Here is a 24,636-nt window from a genome sequence, read left to right as displayed (position 1 = left end):
CTCTGTAATATGCTTCTCTGAGAAGGCATATTCCTAGTACTGCTAGGAATCATCTGCAGAAAATTTGCAGGGATATTTTTATCTTATAAATAATCTGTTCTTCATATTTTCAAGTGTATGACTGATACTTTCAGAGAAACTGAATGAGCAAGCTACGCATGGATGCTGTGAGTTGGCCACAGTTGTGAGGTCTACAAAAAGGACAACTGAATGATTACAGTTCATGTTACTGACACTGAACAGAATGAATTTTGGCTGCAGATCCTGTTTATTATTATTATAATTCCTTTCCTACTAGAGTAGGTAAAAGAATATTCTCAGCAACTTTGCCTTGTCATAGAATTAATTTTAAAATCAATAAATATTTAGAAACTGATTACTTTGAAATCTTCATCTAATAAATGTACCCAGCAGAGGAAAAAGAGGTTATAATGTCATGCTGATCATACAACAACATGCTGTGGAACATAATGAGTAGAACTTGCTGAACAAATTAAGGGTCTGGAATGCAAAAAGTATTCAGCTGAAAACTGCGCACCAAATGAGATCTGATATCCTCACCTGAAAATTGCACACCAAAGGAGATCTGATATCCATACAGTCATGGACACGGGCGAGATGAGATACTCCGAAAAACAGGTATAAAAAACATTTCTATATATATATTATTATTGAAATACTCGTTTGAAACCCAAGACACAAGACCTTGTGCCTAACTTAATGACTTGCTATTATATTTTCGATGTTTTCTTTCTCTATAAAAGCCCATTTCTTCTTGGATCTCGCCAAGTTTTGAATTTCAGTGACATATTGTTGCCTTTTTTAATGAATATCTTCTGTTTCTTTGGTTGTGAAATCTAGAGTAAAAGAAATTCTGAAACTACTTTTCTGAATCGGCCATTATTATATCTACATGTATCACAATTTCACTATTGTAATCTTTGACAAGAAACGAATAACAATGTCAACTTCTTCAATCATTGCTTTACTCTGAACTTCTCAAATATTATAGTGTTAGGACTTTGGGGATGCAGGGCCATTGTTTGTATCCTCTAAGGGTTTGAGACAATAAAGAAAAGCCTCAGTAGCATTAAAGAAAGTCAGATGCAGAGAAACATCTGCAACACAAGTTTTAAACACCAGTTCTTGCTGAGCACTCAAGCACTTTCAAAAAGTCACTTCTCAGTTGATTTCCTTTGTATTTAAATTAAGATCTGCTTCACTGCACTGCTCAAGTACATGAATATTTAATCTCAAAGAAAAAAATAATAATAAAAAAGCTTTGCCCCTTTGGCTGCTTGTGGACGTACACCAGTAGCACTAAGGAGCAGAGGCACTGGGGTAGGTGGCAGTGTGTGAACCAAAGGCTCACGAAGCTGGGGCTTGTCACCTGCTCTCCCGTTGCGTGATTGCTCTAAGAGCTCCGGGTACACATCATCCTACCACAACAAAAATAATGTTTACAAGTGACCTATCCTAAATAGTTCTATATTTAGAATGTAAATTCTCTCTCAATATTAAGAGGTGGTAACTTTGGTCCTACATTTTCTCGTACACTTTTTATTTTCTGAAGGAGAACATTCCTAGTACACATTCCCCGTTTCAGTCCAAAGCATTTGTCTTCCACGGTTGAGTTACAGACCTTTAAAAATAGGTTTGCAGTGGAAATGCTGACATGCCAGCTGGCTGGTGCTGCAATGACACATTCACAATAGGCAACTCTTCAGCAGGCTCGGTGGCAGGGGACTGTAACGGTTAGCTTTGTGAAACAGGTTGCTCGAATTTAACCAGGGATGGCAGCAGCACGGCATCTTATACCTGTTTGTTCGACGACTGGCTTCTGAGTTAAAAAACCAGCAAGGGGAAAGCATTCTGGACTATGGAGCGTACCATTTTGCTCCCTCGGTCATGCTAATTTCATCAAAATTATTTGGCAATTTAGAACAGTTTGAGACTTCCTTTTCTAGCTTTATCTAAAGGGCAGGGCTCACCGAGAGATCGTGCGGCACTTAAATAAATACTCGGTGTCAATGAGGCAGTTTTCTGTCCTTAAAAATATGTATTTTTGGTAGTACCGTTTAATGTTTTCCAGCTCCTAGCATCAAACAGTGCTGGGAAAACATTATTTTTTCATCCCTGGCCTTTTATTTCCCCCCTCAGGTTTGGAAATACCGTGGTGTTTCTCTCGAAGCCCGTGCCTGGAAACAAAGGCGGCCGCCCACTCGCGGGCGTTTGTAACCAGGGAGAGGCGGCGCGGCTCCCCCGGGCCCGGCTCGTCCTGCTGCTCGGCTCCCCGCTTCGCAGCCGCCTCCCCTTCGTATCCTGCCACCTCCGAGTTGCAAAAAAAAAAAAAAAAGTAAAAAATAGACGCACGAAAAAACTTTTCTCCCTCAGTCTCCTCACCGGGTACGAGAGCCCGCAGCCCGGCAGCCCCGGGAGGCTCTGCCGGCGTTCGTGAGAGGAATTCACGGCACCCCGGGTCGTGCGGGCGGGCTGAGGGGACGGCGGCTCCCTCAGCCGGGGGCAGCCTCGCTGAGTTGAGGTGACGGCACCTTTGTGATTATTTATTTATTTAGTAAACGCTCTCCGAGGCCTTCACTCCTTCTCCCCCAGCCTCACACAGACCCTCAGGTGCTGTCCGCCCCCACCATGAGGGGACGGCGGCTCACTCAGCCGGTGGCACCCTCGCTGGGCTGAGGCGACGGCATCTTTGTGCTTATTTATTGACTGATTTATTTATTAAACGCCCTCCCGCCGCTCTCCGAGGCCTTCGCTCCTTCTCCCCCAACCTCACACAGACCCTCAGGTGCTGTCCGCCCCCACCGTGGCTGCCCACGGAGCCCCGCAGAGGGGCGGCCGCCCCAACCCCGTCACGTCCCCTCAGCCCGCTCCCGCTCCCCGCGCGCGGCCGTCACCGGCCCGCCGCGCCCCCTCCCCTCCCCTCCCCTCCCCGTGCAGGGATTCTCCGTCCCGCCCTGACGTCACCCCCGTGCGGCGCAGGCCCTGCCCCCGGCGGCCGCCATGTTGGGGGGTGTGCGCGGGGGAGCGCAGCGCGGAGCCGCCCCCGCCGGCCGGCAGCAGCCGCAGCCGTAGCCCGAGCCCGAGCCCCGCCGCGCTGCGTGGGCGGCGGCAGGGGGCCCGCCGCCTCCCGGCCCCCGCGGAATGCGCAGCGGCACCGGCGCCGCCACCAGCAGCCCCAGCAGCGGCAGCCCCAGCAGCAGCGGCCGGCGGCGACGGCGGCGGCTCCCCCGGTAGGGAGGAGAGCGGCGGCGCGGAGCCGGGCCATGGTGCCGTTCGCTCCGCTGGAGGACGCGGAGGAGCCGGAGCCCCGCCGCAAAATGGAGCTGTACGTGAGCGGCGGCGAGGTCAGTGCGGGGCGGGGCGGCGACGAGGGGCTCCCCGCCACAAGGGCACCTGCCCGCCGGGCACGGAGCCGGCTTCCCCCGGGGGTGCCTCCCGGGGCGCCCCTTCCTCGCTCCCCGGTCCCCCCGGGCCGTGCAGGGCCGGGCCGGGCAGGGCAGGGCAGGGCAGGCGGCCGCGCCCCCCGCGCCGGGGCAGAGCCCGGCCCCGCGGCTTCCTCCGGCGCCCGCGGCCGACGCCACTTCCTCGCAGCCCGGCGGCGGGGGCGAAGCTCGGGAGGTGCCGGCAGGGCTCGCTGCCCGGCGGGGGCAGGCAGCACGCCCCCGGCGCAGGGGGGGGGGGGGGGGGGGGCTGGGCTGCGGGGTCCCGTGGTGAAAATGCGGCCCCCGAGCTCGCGAGCCGCCTCGGCAAAGTTAACTCGAACTTGTGGAAAAGCCGCCTTCGTGCCGCGGGGCGCTCGGGCAGGCACCGGGAGCCGAGCCCTCGCTGCCCGCCGGGGGGGGGGGGGGACCGGGGGGCGAGGGGAGAAGCCTCCGGGGCACCGCTCGGTGCTTTCCTCTGCCCCCAAGCCGGTGCCGAAGGGGAACGGGGCGGCTGGTCGTGCTCCAGCGCCCTGTTAGCTCCGCAGGACGCGGCGCTGGGGCAACGAAACTTTTCCACGTCTGAATCACAGACGCAGGATCGCGTAGCTGGTGTCGGTAGGTGTGACAAATGAGAGGTTGCACCTCGGTGCGTTTAGACGCGCGGAAGATGTTATCTAAATAAAGCTGCTCGAAACTGGTCGGACTCGCTTTCTGGGATGCGGTAGGGTTTTCTTATCGGGAGTGGAAAAGGCTGTGGCAGATCCATCTCCGTGTACAAAGTGCACAAAGTTGGCCTACCTGCACGGCTGGGGATGAATGAAATGATCGCCAGCGAAGGATCTTGCTGAAGTTTGCTTCTCTGATAACGTCGATACACGCACGTAAAGGAAAAATACAGTAGTTCACAATAGGAATAAATCCGTGGGATTTCAAACTCTGTATTTATTTATTTTTATTCTCTGCTGCTGTGTCTACAGAGTGCCACATCCAAGCCCTGTAATTACTGGACATGCATTTCTACACTGTGCCTGCTACGCTTTAAGTATTTTAATGGTCTAATACTTAACGCAGTTCATGTACCTTAATAATAGAGAAATCCTAATTACATTAGTGAAGCTGAAGGTAAGGATTAAAAAGTCAACAGAAGTATTAAAGCTTATTTGTTACTATTATGGTTTGTAAAAATAGCATGCTGTACTTAAGGTATGAAGCTTACTGAATGTCTGAGAATGTTCTTGACACCACTGAGCTGTTCTTCAAGAGTATTGCCATATGGTAGGGTTTAAAATACACGAAGTTAAAGTGTTGCAGTTGAAATGTAAAACTTTGTGGTTACTGCCCAGCTCACAGTATTTTTTGGCTGGACAAACACCCCTCCACCAAGGCTTATGCTACTTTCAGCGTATTGTGTTCATGCTGCTCCTGTGTGCGGTCTCTGCCATAAATACTGTATTGGCAGCAGGATTGGCAGGAGGACCTGCGATAGCTCCAGCACCGCAAAGCTCAGGCAGGTGGTTCTGCTGACTGTGGTGACGTCCGAGTTATCTTCAACGCCTCCGTGGGTGTTTGTGAAGAGCCGGGAGCTTGGCAATGTGTTCCTGTAGGAGCCTGGCTCCGCGGTCCTGCTCACCTAGCCAAGGCGGCATGGGGCAATGGATGGATGTCCAGAACAGCCCCGTTAGCAACAGTTGCTCTTCAAATTGTACTTTCCTCAAGCCCCTACAGGAAACGCTTACCTAACAGTGTCTGCATAAAACTGTTTCAGTTGCACTCTGATTAAAATGAGGCATCACATTTGTTACATCCTTGTTACATTTGGCTGGTAGCCTTTAAAACTTCATTTATACCAAAAACAGTTTCTTCAGGTTGCCTGTGATGTTCCCAAATTGCATTAGCAAATACTATTGTCGTAACACTTAATCTAAGTGGAGCTAGGAGAGATGTAGTATTTGTTGGAATTTTAGATTCAGTTGGTTTGGGGGATCTAACAAAGGTAGTTTAGTTTAGATTCTTCACTTAACATTTATAGAATGAATTATCGCTTATAATACTTAATATAACCCTATGTTTACAATCTGATAGGTCTAGGTGACCTTGCACTTGCAGGAACTATGGTTGACTAAGACGGTCCTGTGTTTTAAAGACTAAATTATTTGCACTTACTAGAGCTCTTGTCCATTAGTTGTACCACAGGAGGAAAAATTGGCGAAACAATTCTCTCTGAGGAATCTGCTTGTTGGCTAAATTTAGAATTACATTATTAGAAATAAGTGCGTTTCCAGTGAAGTAGCACTTGTGTCGACTTGATGAACTAAAACCAGTTGGCAAAGGAAGAATGCAATCTTGAAGGTAGGAAACAAACTTTCGTGCTTGAAGGCATAAAAGCAACATGAACTTCTGGAGGAAGTTTAGGATTGAATTATTTTGTGCTTTTTCATGTTGGGCTGCTTTTGAAGTACTGAGGATTTGATTTTGAACCTTGCAACATGAAGTTTTTTGTCTGTTCTCATGTTCCTATGACAGTGTCACTTGTGAAACAGTTCTGTGGCTATGGGAATTCCTTAAGCATATGTAAAAGGGTTAGTGTCACACACCTTAAGCTTCAAATATCCAGTGAACTTCTTTCTTTTGAAATACAGGATTAATAGGTAGTTTCGTTGTCAAAAAGAGATACAATAGAGGTATTGATTATAAACAAATGTAGCAGATTAATAAAATGACTGCAATCTACAAAGAAACAGAATACTTGTTAACACTTTATTGACCAAACTAACAAAATGCGGAATTACTCAGAAATGGGCAGAATACAGGACTTCTGGGGTTTTCTGCTCACCTAATAGAAGTGGTATTGCATGCGTTTAAAGTAAACTCTGCACTTGACTTAGCAAGTGTATGCTGTTCACAATATTAATAGCGTGAATTGCACAAATGCAACTTCATACACATTTATTTGTTAAATAAGTACTTCAGAAACCAGTTGCTTAATTGGCTGCAAGTGACACGGAGGACAAGGCTGGAACAGCAAAGTGACTGGAAATGAAAGTATTCAGCTAGAAAGCTGAGCTGCATTGAAAGTTGCAGCCTTCAAAAAGACATGCTCCTAGGTGGAGCGTTGCTGCTGCTGTGTGTAGTCTGTCCATATCAATTTAAGTAAGTATATCTTTGATTTAGGCCCATCCTTTCAAGCATGTTATGATCCTGGTCTGTCAAAGGCCACTGAATTTTGTCAGTGTTAGGAGTTGCATAACTCCTTTGTGAGTAATTACTGGCAGTGACGTGGATGACTCAGCTACCTAGTTCTGTGCATCTCTGAAAATTTCCACAATTAGGCAGTGTTATGCTAAGAAAAAAACAAGTAATAGTTGCACAAAACTTGAGAATTGAGTGCCATCTTCCATTGCAGCCATGTCCACTTTTTATAAAGACTTACAAGAACAAGATGCCTTAAAAAGGGGGTCGGGGGGGAGTCAGCACATTAATACTTTTAGATGGAAAACAATGGATGTCTTTATGCACTGGGAAGTGCTGCAATAGAATAAGTGTTTTGCTTCATCACTTTTGAAGATAGCTGTGGAGTTCTGAGTCTCTGGAAGAGCCAGGGCTCTGCTGAGGCGGCTCGCCTCGCTTCCTGCAAGACTGCTTTGGAGAAACTGCCCAGTAACTCTAGAATAGAAGAAATGTGTGACTTCTTACCTCCCGATGTACGGAAGTTCAACGTGTATCTCGATGTAGTTCTTTATTCCATTAGGAATAAGATGAAGTACATTGTTTTCATCAGTTTTCAATCTTATCTGCCACAAAATGACTCTGAGGCTGCTTTACGCGCTTTCGTTGCGGAGCTGCGCGCCTCTCCCTGGCGGGCAGCAGTGCAGGGAGCTCCGGTCCTCGCAGATCCTGGTGTTCACGGCCACCTTTGTGGCTTGTCTGTAACCAATGGGAGACGTGTAGCTCTCCATCTGATAATGGAAAGGATCAAAATGTTCTCTTAATCACTAATTACGTGCTACCGAAGGTCTGTTAGCTTGTTTGAATGTATATTTTCTTTGCCACAGGAAAACAAGTTTGTAACTTTCCCTAGAAATTGATTATGGCCTTAGGAAGTCTTCCTAAAGGTGGATGTCTCTATCTCCCTCTTCTATCTGATCCATTTAAAGTAGGTGTGAGGGAATTTCCCGGCCTGGTCTCCTGAGAGGAGCTGAGCCTAGCGGCAGGGCTGGTCCCGGGTGCCCTGGCCCTGTGCACCTCCTGGGGCCTGGAGCTGGCACCGAGACTTTTAGACATTGTTTTAAAATCAAATCTCTGCCTGTTGAGGTGTACACAGAAAACCAAAATTTCTTAGTCCAGTCTCAGGAAACACGATTCAGTAGGCCGATGTGTTGTTAATTAAATTAATGATGCAAACCCTGCAGATGTAATTCAAAATAAATGAGGAACAAATGTGGGCATCTTAACACTTTTTTTTCCCCAAAAAAGTTGTTTTTTCAAAGCCTTTGGAATGAGGGGCTTCTAATGTAAGTTTATGCTCTTAATATTTGAAATAGGTTTTTGAAAAAATACTGTAAATAGGAAGCAAGCTGGTTTGTCTTGTGCTTGCTTGGGAGAACCGAGAGGTGTTGGTCTGGCTGTAGCTGCGGTATCAGCAAATTAGGGGGAACCTGGGAGCTGCAGAAACTGCTGTTGATCCATATGTAAAGCTGTACCTGTCTGAAGCCAGGCTAGGTTATACATAATGAATAACACATTCTTACTTCTGTTAATAATATTAATATAAAATTCCTGGTTCTGCTTTCTTCCTTATTTTTACTTCGGTATGAATGCTGAAATGAAGGTATTTAAAAACAGGGCAGAGTGAACCCACTTTACTTTCTCTACTGTTTTTCCGTGTAGCGAGGCACGTTTACTGACCATTTGTCTGCTTGTTTTTTTGGTCAAACCTATAGGCCATCAAGCCATAATACATTTACCGCGTAAACAGTTAAAACATCGTCAATATGGAAAGAAATACCTATATTTAGGTGGTTCTAATCTTTGGTCATTCTGGGATTCCTCTGTCCTGCTGTAATTATCTGAGGAAAAGCATGCGCAATAGTAGTTAAGCCTTTTACTAGCCCACGGAAGCTGTTTAGATAATTCTCCCAAGGTAATATGGTATAGGCCCAGCTAGTCATGGGACCCATTGCAGCTATTTAAATTAGAAGGCAGATTGCACCGCGTTACCTCAGAGCGAGCTTGGCATTGCAGGAGTGGGTCTTTTAGCCTGCGCCTCTGGAAAAGTAAGTTTCTTACACGCCAGGTTGTCTGATCTCAACTTTGTTCTCATCTTTTTTTATGCATTGTTTTCTGTTAATTTTTATACTGATCAACGGTGTGGAGTAGTCACTTGAATTTTGAAAATGATTTGGAAAGCATTGACGCTGTCCGCCTCAATGTCTGAGTTTAGCTTGTGTCGTAATGAAAGTTAATATTGAAAATGTTCAGTTAATTATGAAAGTTTAGTTCAGGAGTACTGAACGGCAAAATGATTCCAGGATGAAAGTCTCCTTCAGAATAATAGTACTTGTTTCCTTTCACCTGTTACCTATAGACAGGTGTTTTCTAATTCTCAGTAATAAATTCACTTTCTGGATTTGTGGATATTCAGTAATGACATATAAAGAACAGAACTATTTTAATTTCTATGTTTGTGTATAAATATTCATAATTAAATCACTAAAGGAGGTCCTAGGTGGCTGCAGAAACAGGAATTTGTACTTTTTCCCATAAAGCTGGTAATTGAGGGTTTTTTTGATAGTACAGGAGAGAGAGTGGAAACTTCTAGTTAGTGAAACTTGGCCAATATAAGTAACAGGGCAGAAGAGTAATGATTTGCTTTTTGTCATTGATTCTTTTTTAACTGAATAGTTAACATTTTTATATTTTTATTTTTTAAAACTACTAGCCTTTGGGTTGTGATCTGACAGGTGTGTTATTTTTTAAACAGACCTGGTGACCAGGGTTCGCAAACAAATAAGCCAGAAGTGTAACTGTCTGTGTCTGTCAGGCAATAAAAGTAGATTTATGTGCTTGAACATAAAATTCTTTGGACTAAAAACTGGCAGACATCCCAGTTTTTGTAATTGTAGAGAGACTGGACAGGAAAAAAAACAAGCAACAATGAGGGGGAAAAGTGTATGATAGGAAATTGTTAATTAAGATGACATTTGATTACCTGCCATAAATATCCCGTAACTTAGTATATTTGATTTGTCAGAAAGCTGAAAGTATGCTTGCATGGCGTGCTCAGAAACTGCAGAAATCGGATAGCATGCTGATTTTTTTTTGTTCAAAAACTGATTCAAGCCGTGATAGTGTTCCTTATCTGATTGTCTGGAGTTGAGCTGGTTTTGGTGTATCTGCAGTTCTTTTGGCTAGCGATGTTTGTTCCAGGGCTTGAATTTAAATAACTAAACTTTGAAAATGTTGACGGTATGTAAAGAAAGATAAGGCTAAATGTACAATAAATTAATTTCAAGTTTAAGTCCATGAGTGAAGAGTTGTATCTTATTTCTGAACACCTAGGGGGGAAACCCTTTTCCTTACTAGTTTTTGGACAGCTCAGGTGGGCTTCACGTTGGTTCACGCTTGAACGTAATCTTACAAAGTTGTGAAAAGTGATCAGGTGGCAGTGAATCACTTGAAATGAGGCTGGAGTTCGTATCTGGTCTGAACTTTGGCATCATGCCTTGATGTATTCAATTAATTCATACAATATTAAGTATAGTGGGCGTCCATCCCCTCCCCACATATCTAACTTGAAAAAAGAATATGCAGAAAAAGAAATAGTTGTGCAGCAGACGTAGTACATTGGCTTCGGTAGTGTATGTGAGGTTTCTGAATCCAGGGTAATAGGCTAGTGAATTTTGGCCTTGAGGGATTAAGGTGGCAATGCATGCTGTGTATGCGTGACAAACAAGTGCTAAATATGCCAGCTCTTGTTTAGATGGATGGGTCTTCTGTTACGTGCTCATCCGTGCTGACTGTGGTTAAAATAAATGGAAACTGAGAGAAGAGTGAAAGTAACCGAAGCCTCATACTACTTCCTCTGGTTACTTTCGTCAGTGATGAGGATGTAGTCCAAAAATAAGCGCTAGCGTCTTGGTACAGGAGTTGGAGAGCTATGTTAGGAAAATCATTCATTTAGGACTTAGCTCTTAAATGCTGTACTTGAAATCAAGAGTCCTTCTAGAAGAAGCAGTGCAAGTGGTTGAGGGTTTGCTTAGATGACGCAACCACGATGGCATAAACCTGTCCCTGCAGCCCTACTAGTTTGTCAGGTTTTCCTTCCTTAAATAGGGGCATGGTCTGTAAGGCATTTTGAAAGTCTTTGTAATCCTGTGTTTTACCAATTCACGTACCGGTAATCGTACCGTATTTCGGCGTCTTAGGCATGTATTTTAGGTAAATAGGGAAGTACAAGGAAAAAAAGTCATTACCTAGTCTGAGAACTTGCTTGCTTTAACTTCTGTTTTCAGGGAAAATGTAGTTGTGAGCTTCCGTATCTTATTTAGTATATTCTTGTGTGGGATCCGTGCCACATGAAGGTAGTGATGCTGAGCAATTAACATACAAACAAATTAGCAATTATCACTAGCAAAATTCATAATTGCCTTCACCCATTTTATCAGGTATTTCCAGTTTATAATTAATGTTTTGCATGTTGGGACACAGCATGCCCTTTGTGATTCTTGTTTTTTTTAGCTGTTAAACAGCATTGAATTGTTTGTTATTTAAGGAGAGATTGAACTTCATCTATAAATCAAACTTTTCTCTTACTGTGACTATGGGGTTGATATCTTCTTTCTACTGTTGGATGAAGTGGGGTGTATTGTGGTACTCCTATGTAACTGTGTGCTACTTATTTAATCCAATGTAAATTGGTTGAATTATGAACTCTGCTTTTTCAAAATTATGTGGTCTTAATGTTCTGTCTAATGCATTTTCCATCTTTCCCCTCTTCAGCTAAATGGCCTTAAAATGGCAGATGAGCCTATGGAAGAAGGTGAACCATATTCCTACCATGTAAGTCTCTTTGATAAACGCTCAGTTCAGACACTTGTTAGCCTTACTTCCTTTTGAAGAAAAAAAAATGGGCATTGCCTGCTATTTAAGTTTCGAACCTGTCATTTTATTTGACCAGATCTGAAGAGGCTCTGTCTCAAAGATGTTTTTGAAAAATGGCATCTGGGTAGGGGCCTGAAGTGGCTTGTTTGGGAGAGTTTGCAGCATGAGGCAGTGCTTTAAGGAGAACAGGTTCTCTGTGCCGGAGAGAGCAGTTACAGATCTCTCTAGCTCAGTTCAACCTCAAACCTCTTATATTTTGTGCGCTTAATGTTTCTCTTTCCACGAAAGAAGAGGTGATAGTGTATTTCTTGTAATATAGTTGCTTACATTCATCTGGAAGATAGTTAATACCTGTCCAGTGCCTTGGTAACTTGCATTTTTAGGAGATGCTGAAGATCGGTGTTCTGTTTGCTGGCTAAATCTTGGAATAAACTAAAGGCTAGCTTTATGTGGTGAAATGCCTGACTTTGGTAAAACTGGCCATCATTTTTCAGCGCACACTTCTATATTTTTCAGCAGGATCGTGGAAGAGGGTATCGAGTAGATCTTACACACTGCTTTGTATTGAAATAATAACTTTTTAATTAAGTAATTTAGAGAATAAACTCTTGGGGATAGAAACATGTGATGCTTGTCTATTTCCTGGTGTGGAGTAAGTAAATAAACCTTCAGCCTGGTCTTCCTCTTGGAGGTAGCAAAGAAAGATGAGCAATGGGTTGTGCCTCGGTCTTTCACTGTACTCGAACCAGAAGGATGTTGCTGAGCTTGTTTGTTGGGTGCTTGGAGCAACATACCAGTCAAGCTGTAACTAAGTTAGATGGCAAAAAGCCATAACTGATTGTGGCGTTTCTTTCAGTGCTTTGCCTTCTGTTTAACCTGCTGGGAAGAGTTACCTCATTTGCAAGGTGGATTACTGAGAGCTGGTACCTGAACCCTGCAGTAGATTTGCTGCTCAAGAGCAGAACATAAAATCAGATAACCAAATTTGCAGTTCATGGAGGCCAAACTAGAAAGGAAAATGAAACTGGCTTATATATCCATGCAACTCTTTACCCGCTCATTCATTGCTGATGATGCAGAATCTTTTTATGCTTCAGCCATACCAATTTCTAGAGCTTTAATGATAGTTAAGTAGCTGAAATTATATAGACATCTTTTGTAAAGGCAAAGCTACTTATAAAATTAACTCATTTAATGCATCTCAAGTTATTCTTTATTTGCATGGGAAACATTTTTCTCCTCAGTCACATTTAGAAATACTGTCTCCGCAGCAACCAAATGTGATGTCACAGGCTAATGACTCAAGGTGGGTGATAAATAGAAGAGCAGATGAACTCTTAAACATCTTTTCTCATGCAAAGGTTCATGGTGTTAAGCAACCCAAATTAGGATGTTGAGGTAAAAATGCTTCTAAATAGAGCATTTACATACTTCATAGAAAGAATGAGCAGTTAAGATTCTTCTTCCCTGTGGCGTCTAAGGAGAGGAACTGCTGCTTTCTGTCATCAGATGACTTGAAATGCTAGTCTTCTTACCTGCCTTAAATTCCAAGCATGGGAAGCATGTGTTCCAAAAAAAAAAAAAAAAGGAAGAAGAAATGTGCACCTCTCATGTAAATATGTATATGCAGAGTCAGCAAGATGGATGAATGAAATGAAGTTGGGATGTATATACGCTGTATCATCAGTGTATGTCAGCTGATTTTGTGAAGAAAGAGGGGAAATAAGTAGCCTAGAGCATGAATTGAAGAATTGACTTTGTTATCCAGCAGTGACTTGTGTTAATACCTACCGTTGCATGGGAAGCAGGCAGAACAAACAGCCCTTTTCCAGAAAGAATATGAAATAGGAGATGTAGGGGAGACTTGCAGTAACAGCTGCACTACAGTCAGTGAATATACAGAGATGTTTGAGCTCCTTCCTTTGCTGGATGAACAAAAGGCAATTAATGCATAGACAGTTAATGCAGTGTGGTGGTTGCCTGTTATTTTTTCATTAGTGCAATAAGTACATCCACATCTGGATGATCGGATTTTTCTCCTGATCTTCTGTGTAACATGACCTAGAGAATTACATTTAGAAGTGTGTCTATCAAGTCTGATAAGGCTGACTGTAAACTTTCATGCTTGCTCTTAGGCTACAAGACTTTCTGTAGCCAACCTGACCATGACCTTAGTAAGATGTTTTCTGTTAAAACTAACCGTTTCATCAAGTGGTCTGTCTGATGTCTTTATCTGTCAGACTCCTTGTTGAAAGAGAGGAATGTGCTGTAGGTCTCCCCCCTGGCTCGGTCTGTCTTCACTAAGAAAAGTTTGAGGTGAAGAACTAAAGAGAAGATAGGAGAAGAGTTAATAATTTGGATACCCTAAAGACCTCAAAGTGCTGCAGATTGGGTGGGGTTTTCTGTTGTAATTGGGTTTTATTTGCTGAGCACAAGAAATTCATTGATGTTCTTGATAGGGCGAAGGGGTACTGTGCCTCTGCTATGTGCAGGCTCAGGTTGCTGTTGCAGGCCTTAGCACGTAGTTTATAGTTTCAGGAGTGCTTATTTTGACACCTCGGTTGTTTTGCCTCACAGAAACTTCTCTTACACCATAAGTTTTATAGGCATGCAGTACGTAATCTGATGTGTTTTCATCATGAATGTTTGTCTTTTCACAATTGTAGCTGTTGTGCCCTACTTTGCTAACCATAGAATCATTAAGGTTGGAAAAGACCTCCAAGATCATCTGGTCCAACTGTCCCCAGCAAATGATTAGACCAACAGGAAAAAGGCAACAGAACACTAGATCTCTCCCTGCCTCAGAATTGCCCTCAGCTTTCTGAAGGAGGACTCCCCACAGGAGAGTCTTTCCCTGAGCCTTGCACCTCAGAGCTGCATTTCTTCTGTTGGATGAAAGAATTCTCAGAGTGCTTAAGATGATTCATTTATTATTTATGCTCTTCAAACAACGCATGTTCCTTTAGCTACAGTCGTGGATGACCATATTTATTATTTGCTGCTGTGAAAAGCAGTAATTATCTAAAATGATGAAATTCAATTTAGCTTTCATTAAGACTATTTCAGGAAAGGGAAAGATGAGAAGAGCAATCACTGGGAAAACTAAAGGCAACTAAACCAAAGGTAAAGCACGGAAGGATCACCTCAGACTTGGTTTAAAAATCTGTATGTTAATTCCTTTCATGTAAGAAAGTTCACATTTGTTCCAGTTGTAATATTTATGACTAAAGAAAATAAGCATTATTCAATTGGGTGAGAATTTGGCTTCAGTTTAGAGTTTTAAAACATGCATTTGTTTCAGAAAGTATGGATGGGAAACTTTCCATTTGAATAGCTTTCTTTTAGGCCTTATTAAAACTTAATTTTTTTAAAGGCATTTATATGCAAATCTAATAAGAGTTGATTAATTCCGGACTGTTCATTATTGTATTTTGTTTGCTTTGAAATAATAGGATGAAGGAAGTGTGAAAGAAATTCCCATTACCCATCATGTGAAAGAAGGATGCGAGAAAGCAGATCCAGCACAGTTTGAACTACTTAAGGTTCTTGGTCAGGGATCGTTTGGAAAGGTAAGACAGCACATTTTGCTTTCATCTGATGGCCACTTTCAACCTGCTTTGTCTTATTGATGTTAATGCTAGTAGGAATACACATTAATGTTTTACTTCTTTTGTAATACTAACAGGACATTTCAGAAATCATGTTAGGTATAAAGCTAAGAAATCAGAGTACAAGTAGATGTGCTGATGGATACTGCCCTGTTTTGGAGGAAGTTACCCTATTTTACTGGTTTTTTTTTTTGCTTTGTCAGCCTTTCTGGCTTTACATTTTTAGGAGGAATTGACAGTTACTGGAAAAGCAGCATCTTTCTCTAGACCTCTCCAGACATTCAGCCTGGGAAGGGTTAGCTCAAGAATGTTTTTGGGGCAAGAAGGATAGCGCCATAGCTGAGTCACTAGGAACATTTGAGAAGATATCGACAAATGCAACCTTTTTCCAGTCTTGCTCTGGTGCAAAGGGAGCACTATTTATAGCAGGACTCCAAATTGTACCAGGCCCAGACAGGCAACAGCATCAGTCTCTAGGCAGAAGGGTGAGTCCGTAGCAGCTCTGCAGGTTTGCCATGGAAAGTTGCCGTTTGCTTTGAGCAGGGAGGCATGTTTGTGGTTCTTCTCAACTGGTATCTGCAGCTTTGTGGAAACAATGGCACCGACAGCAAAGGATTTTACCACTTGGGTTGTAGAATTAAGTGTGGTTTTTATGCAACAGCTCTGGCATGTTCTGTTTGTTCAATGCCATGGCTATTTGAAATATAATCGTGGTGTCTTCAGCTGCATTAAGACTCTTTTGTGCAGTGTCTTGTGAGGAATTGGAATTAATATCTCTGTTCAGTACTTTTGCGTCCTCTGCTGTTTAGGTTGATGCTTGGGGATGCCAGTGGTGTAATAAATACTGGTAGACATTTACAGAGGAGATGATGGTTTGTCTTTTACTGATGCTACTTGATCAAGTGTGAATGTTTGATTCTTCCACAGCCCCTGCCTCCTCTCTTTCCCAAATGGGAAAGCTTTATTGATGTAGATACAGAGTTATGATTGTGGTAATTTAGAACTTGAACTGAAGTAACAATAAAGTAAATAGCCTCGGAAATGTTTAGTTTTCTTTATTTTGCTGTGTTTGTCAGGTGATCTACAGTTACAGACACTAGGTGAAAAATTATTTAAATAGGTTGTAGAAGAACTGTGGCAATGTTGCGGTAATTTTTTGTAATGTGCCACTTGCAGTCACATTGCAGAAATGAAATTAAAAATGTTTCAGACACTAATTTGAAACACATTTATTAAAATAGTAATCCTAGTGTATATGTAGCCAACTTATTTTTTTAAATCAGTCTTAAACTAGATTTTTTGCAAGACTTGGACACTTTTTCTTCTTTGCAGTCACCTATACATATTTTTCCAATTTCCTGATCTTTTGCTGATTTTTTTATTTTCTGTCGTGTGGCAGGAACAAACCTCTGTATAGAGTTGCATGAGAGGGGAAAAACAGTTTAGACATTAGCTTAAGAAACTTTTATCTGGTGAAGTTGGCTGCCAACTCCCCGTGCGCTTCTTCTCTATAGAGGCTTCAGATGCTGCATGCATTTATTCCTCAAACTTGACGTCTCACCCTGTCTTGGGGTTCAGCGCATCTGGTATGGACATCTTAGCCCTGCCTCAGTTTGTTTCTCACTTTACAGTGCTCAGGCTTCTGGTAGCCGTAGGAGCACTTTTGCTCAGAATCCCACCGGCTTGGCAAGACGTCTGTTGCAGAGCTTGTAAAGCCTGGCAGTACTTGGTTCAAGAACCAGCTTTAAGAACCAGATGGTAACTGTTACATCTCTGAACAGGGCTGGTTTTATCTAATGTTTGCTGCTTGCTGCTCAAAAGACAAAACAAACAATGAAGATCAGTAGCTGTTGCCTTCATGATCCTTGTTTTCTCTCTCCAGTTCTGTACCTTCCAGGCCTTTTCCTTTGGGTTTAGCAAACACAAGGCTTGTTTCTTCTGGCCCAGTATAGTACTGCTGCATCTGTGCGGGGTTTAACACTACTGCACAGAAATAAAGGGTTAAACCTTATGAGGTTTATTGAGCTTCTCGGTTCAGCCTTTGCTAGTGGTCTAAGGCTTCAGCACCCAGTCTGTTGAAGCTGGTCCTTGCTGAGCTGAGGTGAGTTGCTTTGCGCAGCAGGTGTCTGTCTGAATTCATGCTTTACAGCTGAACAACCAACCACTGCATCTCTGCAAGATGTGAGGTTATGGAGAATTTGGCTGCAAATTTAAGTAGATGGTGCTAAAGGAGTTTTCACCACGGCGGCTATTTAGGTCCTTAGTAGCTTGTGTTTGTAACCGATACATGGATTCCTTACGTGATGAAAAGCTGCTAGTTATTCAGCATTAAAACATTAGTGCATGCTTATTAAGGCTTTATTTGTGTAATAGATTGTGAGTATATTAACCTACAGATGTCTTCTCATTTGGTCATGTTTGAATTACTGTCCTCACTATTTGAGCAACAACATCACATAATAGGGGAGCAATGCAATAGGTCAGCTGTTGGTCACAGCTTTAACAATAAAAGCCTGTCAACCAGGAAACACGACAACTTTCTTCTGATCAGAGCTTAAAACAAAACCCACCCCTCTCCCAGCCCAGTCATTGGCAGTGTATGAATTTCTGCTTCTAGAATGAAAAAGCTTACTAGTTCATTTTTTTAATTAATTCTAGTTACTTAATCATGTCTAAAGAAGTATGTGTAAATAAATTTAGTATTAAGGAAAGTGTGAGTATAAGGAAGACCAGAGGCAATTTCAGGTAGCTCTTGAATGTAAAAACTGTATTTAAAACAAAACCCTCATAAAAAAAAAAAAAAGTTGTTCTTATAATAGCTGTTATTAGAAACAGAAGCACATACTAAACAATTCTATAAACTGAAAGCCCTAGCAGTTAGAATATTAATCAATAGAGATACATATATTCATGCTGCATCATTCTATTTAAGCATTTCTTAATGTCAAGTTGTGTACCATCTATCTCTAAAACTCCTCTGGAAAGAAAAGAGCAGAAAAACCTGTTGGAGTTGCTGTTCCAGAGGGAAGGTATACTTTCATCACAAACGGTGGTGTTTCCTTGCTTTCGTCTTGCCACCCTTACAGAATTCATTAGTATAGCTTGTTACATATTTGAGATTCAGGTCTTAAACCTCAAAAATCTCTTAGCATAAGAGGTGGCAGACCAGGCAGTCCTGCTATTGTCATTCTTCAAGAAAGTAAAGCAAAAACCACATGGTATAAGAGCACTGTATTTGATGAATACTTAAAAGTGTTGGCTATAGGAAAGAATGTATACTTTGACTATCTGGCTACTTAAGAGAAGGTGGTGGCGTATATACCTTTGATCTGATTAAGGGAATTCTGTCCTTTTTTTAAAAAAGATGTATGTGCTTAGGAAAGAATACCTAAAGGTGTCTGAAACCAGTGTGAAGATTCCAAATACTTTGTGATAGATGTTTAGTTGATTACCAAGCTTGCTTGTGCAAAATGTCAACTGTGAATATATGGCATCTTGTAGTTCTGTGGAGGTTTTGAGGAATGGGATGGGACTAGGGGCATGCTCTCTCTGTTAATGGAGCTAAAAGTAAAGATGTAAATTAATATAGTTGTTTTTTTTTTTTAACCAGGATGATTTTAATATTTAAAAATATTCTTGGCAGTAATTTTAAAGGTGGTGTTTTTCATACTAGGTCTTCCTCGTACGGAAAATAATTGGTCCTGATGCTGGGCAACTTTATGCAATGAAAGTATTGAAAAAAGCATCTTTAAAAGGTATGTGTACCTTTTTATTTAAACTTCAGAAAATAGGTTTTCAGTGCACCTCTCTTAAATGTGTTGTCTAAATATTTATTTTGAGAATAATTTTCATCTTAAAACTTTTTCAGTGAGTTCAAATCTGGCCAGATAGCTTTAATTATGTAGTAAAATTTACTTTTTCAGAGTTTAAAATTGCATTATTTATCTCTGTTTATTTTCCTTCTACCAGAGCAGATTAATTTAATAAACAATTTTCATTTTGCCTTTTAAGTTAGAACTTCACTGTGGCTAAAACTCAAGTCAGTCATTCTTGTTATAGGTGTGACAGCAAGCTAACTTAGTTCTGGCTTTCCGAAGATGCCTTAATGAAGGCAATTGACTCTGCACAAATGGGGAGTGTTAGCCGAGGAGGGAAAAAGTGATCTTAACAGTCAGAATGTTTATATTCAGTACAAATAGTTAATTCTAGTTAAAGTTGAGGCAAGAAACAAAATATAGTTTTGATGTCTGAAAATGTTTTGTGGAAGACTTAAAAAATATTGTTACCTTTTCTAATTTTTATGGCTAAAAAGGTAAAAGTACTGCTTTGGACACTAAAAATTTCCCATATTCTAATTTCTGTTCCATTTGTATTATAATAAATTTTGATACTAGTATTCTTTTTTTTTTTCCATCAGTTCGGGATAGAGTTCGTACAAAAATGGAGAGAGATATATTAGTAGAAGTAAATCATCCATTTATCGTCAAACTGCACTATGGTTGGTACTTTTTTTTTTGGTACAGTTTTTCTTTGCTTGAAGACATTGCTATTCTTGTTCTTGATAGCGAAGTGGTGTGCTTTAAAACACAGCTTTCTTTTTAAGTATGATAAAATAAGATGGCATATAGGTAACTGGCAAGAAGGATAAGAAAACAAGACCTGCTCAATATTGCTGGTGTCCCAATATATGTTAGCTACATGAAAGCATGTGGTCTGGCTGGAAGAATTGTTCTGCCATGATGATGCTCAATGACCTTCAGAAAGAACCTTTAGTAAAAGAAATCTATCAGCATTTCTGAAGTAGCCTCTGCAGAACTGCCTGAGGAGTTTAAATGTGCATACCTTTTGCTTTTATAAGTGTATTTTAGTCTTGGTGTTAGGCTTCCTTGCTACTCCTTTTAGTACTGATTCTCTTCATATAGGTCTAGTAACTTGATGTGTCAGTTGTTACCTATGGCATTTTGCCTTTAGCATGCAAGTGCACATGGTGTTTAATTGCAAGTCTGATATTTTTCATGCGTGTATACAATTTTATTCAGCTGAAATTCAGATGAGGGTTTCCTTCTGATGATAGACTGTTAAGCTCTAACATGTTAAGCTGGTCACGCAATTCTTAAATTAACATGTTTTTGGTGCTCTGAATAAATGGACATTTATCTATTTGATTATAAAAGCATCTGGGGTCAATATGTTAGTGCCTATATGGTGGTCTCTACAGCAAGAAATACTTCAGTGACCAAAAACTTTGGAGTATCTCATATTTAAGAGGTACACCTCAAAATAGTATAAGAGCTCTATAGAGCTTCTGGTTGGGTTTTCAGAATCTAAATCTAGGCATTCTTTAATTACTTCAGTCCTAACACTAGCAGACCATCCCATCATTCTCACCATAGGACCCTCTGACAGATGATCTTAGCATTGGTATCTAGTGACCAGCTGGTTGTGAGATGGTCTGTAACTTTGGTAATAGCTTCCCGTGTTTAAAAATTAGAAATCATCAGCTTAAAATACATTGAGTTTGCAGTGAGATAACAGATTCATTTCCAACTTTTTCTGAAAGCTTTTTTAATTAAAAAACAAACACAAAAAGCAAGCCCCAAAACAGAAGGGAGAATACCCAAGTACCCAAATTGCATAATCTCCTGAGTTTAAGTATGCTGTCAAAGATGATTTAATTAAGAAAATCTTTCCTCACATTTATTTTCCGCTTCAGTGCCCAAATTCAGTTCTAGCAGTTTTAAATATCAGGGTCGATGAAGGAACCCAAATGCAGATAAGTACATACGTTGTGGTTTAACCCAGCAGACAGCTGAACACCGCACAGTCAGTCATTCACTCCCCCCAACACCCTGTAGTGGGATGGAAGAGAAAATAGAAAAGAAATGTGCAGGGATTTGTGGGTTGAGATGAAGACAGCTTAATCGGAAAGGGGATGGAGGGTAGGGTGGAAGGAAAGAAAAACAATCAAGAGAAGAATAAACAAAGTAAGTGATGCACAACGCAATTGCTCACCACCAGCCAACCGATGCTCAATCAGTCCCCGAGCAACTGCAGCCCACCCTGGCCGACTCCCCCCAGTTTTGTTGTTCAGCATTACGACACAAGGTACGGAGTATCCCTTTGGCCAGTGTGGGTCAGCTGTCCTGGCTCTGTCCCCTCCCAGCTGCTTGTGCTGGCAGTCAGTATGAGAGGCTGAGAAGTCCTTGCTTCAGCATAAACGCTGCTCTGCAACAGTTAAAACATGGGTGTGTTATCAGCGTTATTCTCATCCTAAATCCAAAACACAGCACCGTGCCAGCTACTAGGAAGAAAATTAACTATCCCAGCTGAAACCAGGACAATACTTTTTTTTTTTTAGATTATGTACTTTTGAAATTAAAAGATTTCCTGGAAAATTCATAGAAGTTCTGCAGAGTCTTTTACTTTTCATTGAGTGAAAATGAAACACAGTCATTAACGTACTTGGAGTTTCCTTGTTTGGCAAAGGAGAAATAAAAGAACAGTATTTTAATGATCTTTTATGACTAAGATTGTCTTCTGTGAAGAAGCAAGCAAGTAATCATTCATTAAAATTAGTAACTCATGTAAATTTCGTATTGGCTGCTGAACTATGTCAGTTCCAAAACATAAATATTGCATTTCTCTAACTAATCTTCATGTTCTAAAAGCATTTAGATCCGTTTCGTAGATCATCTTTGTCATGCACAACTATTGATTTTTTTTATAGCCTTTCAGACTGAAGGGAAGCTATATTTAATATTGGATTTTCTCAGGGGAGGAGATGTATTCACGCGATTATCCAAAGAGGTAAGTACCTAAAATTTTATCTCAACTCAGTATTTGGCAGATTTTCTTCGACAGTATAGGGTTCTCTTTTATAACTATTTCCACTGTGATTCTTGTCACAGTCAAGTTTTTAAGAACTTAGTTGGGTTTTCCTTACATATTGTAGAAAAATGAGCTGTAACCTTAAGTGTGTACTGGTTAGTAGCCTAAGCTTTTCTCTGTTATCTACAAAGGCCAGTCCTTTTGTCTAAAAATGTTTTGTTGCTTGGAAACCCAACTGAAGTAAATTAAAATTCATCAAAACTAAAGCAGATGTATAGTTTTTATGCTCACAGTTAGCTTAGGTGCTCTTGGAAACCCATATCTGTAAGAGGTTTCTGCTGCATTGCAAAATTGCATAATGCTGTAATATAAATCCTAACGTTTAATCTCTCAAACTGTGAACACTGAGCATTTTTAAGACACCCCTCTGCCATCTAATTTTGGCGTGTAACTGGAACTATAATTTTTCATTTCTGTTTTCTTGGGAGAGAATTTCAGAGGAGGGAATATGATGCAGCCTAGCCTTGTTTTTTCTTAAATTTAATATAATAAATATTTGATGGCAAATATTATGACCATCTTTAAGATTTTATTTTCTTTTTGCAAAACTTCCATAAAGCTCTAAATTTTTAATGGCAAGTTTCCCAACAGCTTCACAGTTAGAGAGCTTTCCAGTGCTTTCACAAATGTGAATGTTTGTTGCTAATGCTTAGGAAAAGATAACCCAGTTTTCTGATTTAAGAAAGTATCTGGCTGATTTTTTTTTAATGACATGTAGGTCGTATCCTCAGTATGTTAGGCCATGAACTCTCTCCTTCCCCCCCTTTTTTTAAACAAAATCGAGTTTTACTTCAGGAACAGTTTAAAGTGAAGAAAGAATTGAAAAGGTTTTTTTTCTCATTTTTAGGAAAGCTGACCTTGGTAGAACAGTGATTGTGTCTAAGAATTGAGCTCAAAATCAATTAAACTTGAGTTGTAAAACCAGGGGATAAAAACCGTTAAAGGAATGGACAGGCTTGTGAAGGGCTATTGGGACACTAGGTAGGAACGAGGTCACTCTGCTCTCACGTAGGCTGACTGATTATAGGGGAAATTCTGGCATAACAGAACTATTCTTTTTGCACCAACACAGCTGAGATTACTGACTATGCAAAATCCTTAAATTAAGGGATGCAAGTCTATGTGTAATAATACTAGCTAGGTGAAAGAAGTACGTACTCTCCTTGGGAATAAAGAATTAATAATTGTGAGATTATTCTTAAGTTTCCACACGTGTGTTGTGGTTATTTTTGGAAGACTTCATTTACCTTCTATGATGGCATTTAAACATTTACTGTATCTATATATAGGAAAAAAATTGGGCCTTTTTAATTCCTAGTAGGAGGAAAAGATTGCAAAAGTGCCTGGTAATACAAAGACAGTGGATAACACAAGTGTAAATTACCCATAGTATTTCATCCTTTGCATACACGAGGATTATTTAAGTTAGTAGGGTTTAGTATGAGGCTATTAAAACACTTTTGCTAGTGTTTTAGTTCTAATGCAGGTATGAGAGTTTCGGCTATGGAAATGAAATGAGTACTTATTGAAGTCTTCTGTGGTAAAATTGAATGAAATTGACTTGCACTGTGTTTAATTTGACACAAAGTAGTTTGTAAGTGAAATTGTTACTCCAAGGCTGTAGATGTGTTGTATTTTGAGATGTGCATTTTGGCTATCCCAAGGAATAATGACATTTTTCCCTTGTGAATGGAGATGAAAGATTGTATCAACTTTGCCCTTACAAAATTAAAGTGAAACTTCTATGTGCTGTTTCTATCATGCAACAGCTTTATTGTTCATAGCGTGTTGATAACTGACACTGTGGGAATTGGAAATATTTCTGTTGCCAGTATGACAGATTACATATTTTGTGTGCAATACCAAGTATTGATCAGTGTATTACTAAATCAGTAAGCCCAAATATGGTAGTATAAAGTTTTAAAAGGTGTTTACTGTGCAGTTGAGAGGGCTCTTCTCCTTACTGCTGGTGTTTTCAACAAATAGGGAATAGTTGAATTAAGTTTTGGAATTAAATTTGAGGTTTTACATTTGAGGGTTACTAGTTTATCCAGTAATTTGTGGAACACGGCAAGAGCCAAAGTAGATAGTCTTGTATATGGAAAGTAGAAGCAACCTACTGTGTATTTAGGACAGGAAAGCTTCTGTATAAAATGCTGTGTAGGCAAGGTCGCTTGGTTCTTCAGTGTCTTGCTAGGGATTTTAGGATTTTTAAAATTGCTTTTCCTAAAAAGAACAGAGTAGGTTCCTGCTTTAACTTACTGCTAATTTTCTCATCACGGTTATTTTTACAAAGTATTTTATTTAGCATACTTTTTAATATTTTTTCTAAATATTGGTAATGTGAGGTGAGAGATGTACAATGAGTGACATAAAAATCGCTGTTGATATATCAAATTTTATGATGCAGTGGACAGCAGTTTACATTGGATTGCAACTGAAAATGCTGGTGGTCAGTAACACCAAATACAACAATTAAATCCATTATCTTAAAAGTTAGTGCCCTGTGGTAACTGCAAATGTTTTAAAGTGTTGCAGATTGTTCTTTTACTTGATGTTTACTATCATGATGATTAGCGTGTATTATTGTATCATTT

The 24,636-nt window shown here is 40.8% G+C and overlaps 1 protein-coding gene across 5 annotated transcripts in view; it reads left to right on the top strand.

Moving 5' to 3' along the window:
• Nucleotides 1–3,004: 3,004 nt before the first annotated feature.
• Nucleotides 3,005–24,636, top strand: part of RPS6KA6 (ribosomal protein S6 kinase A6) — a 43,406-nt gene continuing 21,774 nt past the window's right edge. The window contains exons 1-6 of one of the 5 annotated variants that reach the window (XM_080554387.1): nucleotides 3,005–3,365; nucleotides 11,442–11,501; nucleotides 14,996–15,112; nucleotides 18,825–18,906; nucleotides 19,569–19,649; nucleotides 21,879–21,958. In XM_080554387.1, the coding sequence (XP_080410513.1) occupies nucleotides 3,285–3,365; nucleotides 11,442–11,501; nucleotides 14,996–15,112; nucleotides 18,825–18,906; nucleotides 19,569–19,649; nucleotides 21,879–21,958 (501 nt within the window). In that variant the 5' untranslated portion in view covers nucleotides 3,005–3,284. Of the gene's footprint in view, nucleotides 3,366–3,722; nucleotides 8,717–11,441; nucleotides 11,502–14,375; nucleotides 14,667–14,995; nucleotides 15,113–18,824; nucleotides 18,907–19,568; nucleotides 19,650–21,878; nucleotides 21,959–24,636 lie in introns of those variants that run through there. The other 4 variants (XM_080554388.1, XM_080554386.1, XM_080554389.1 and 1 more) reach the window with 4 other exon arrangements.

The sequence above is a fragment of the Anser brachyrhynchus genome (genome assembly GCF_964034855.1).
Source record: "Anser brachyrhynchus genome assembly, chromosome: 13".
Taxonomy (NCBI): Eukaryota; Metazoa; Chordata; class Aves; order Anseriformes; family Anatidae; genus Anser; species Anser brachyrhynchus.
This window is presented reverse-complemented; position numbering and strand designations above follow the sequence as displayed.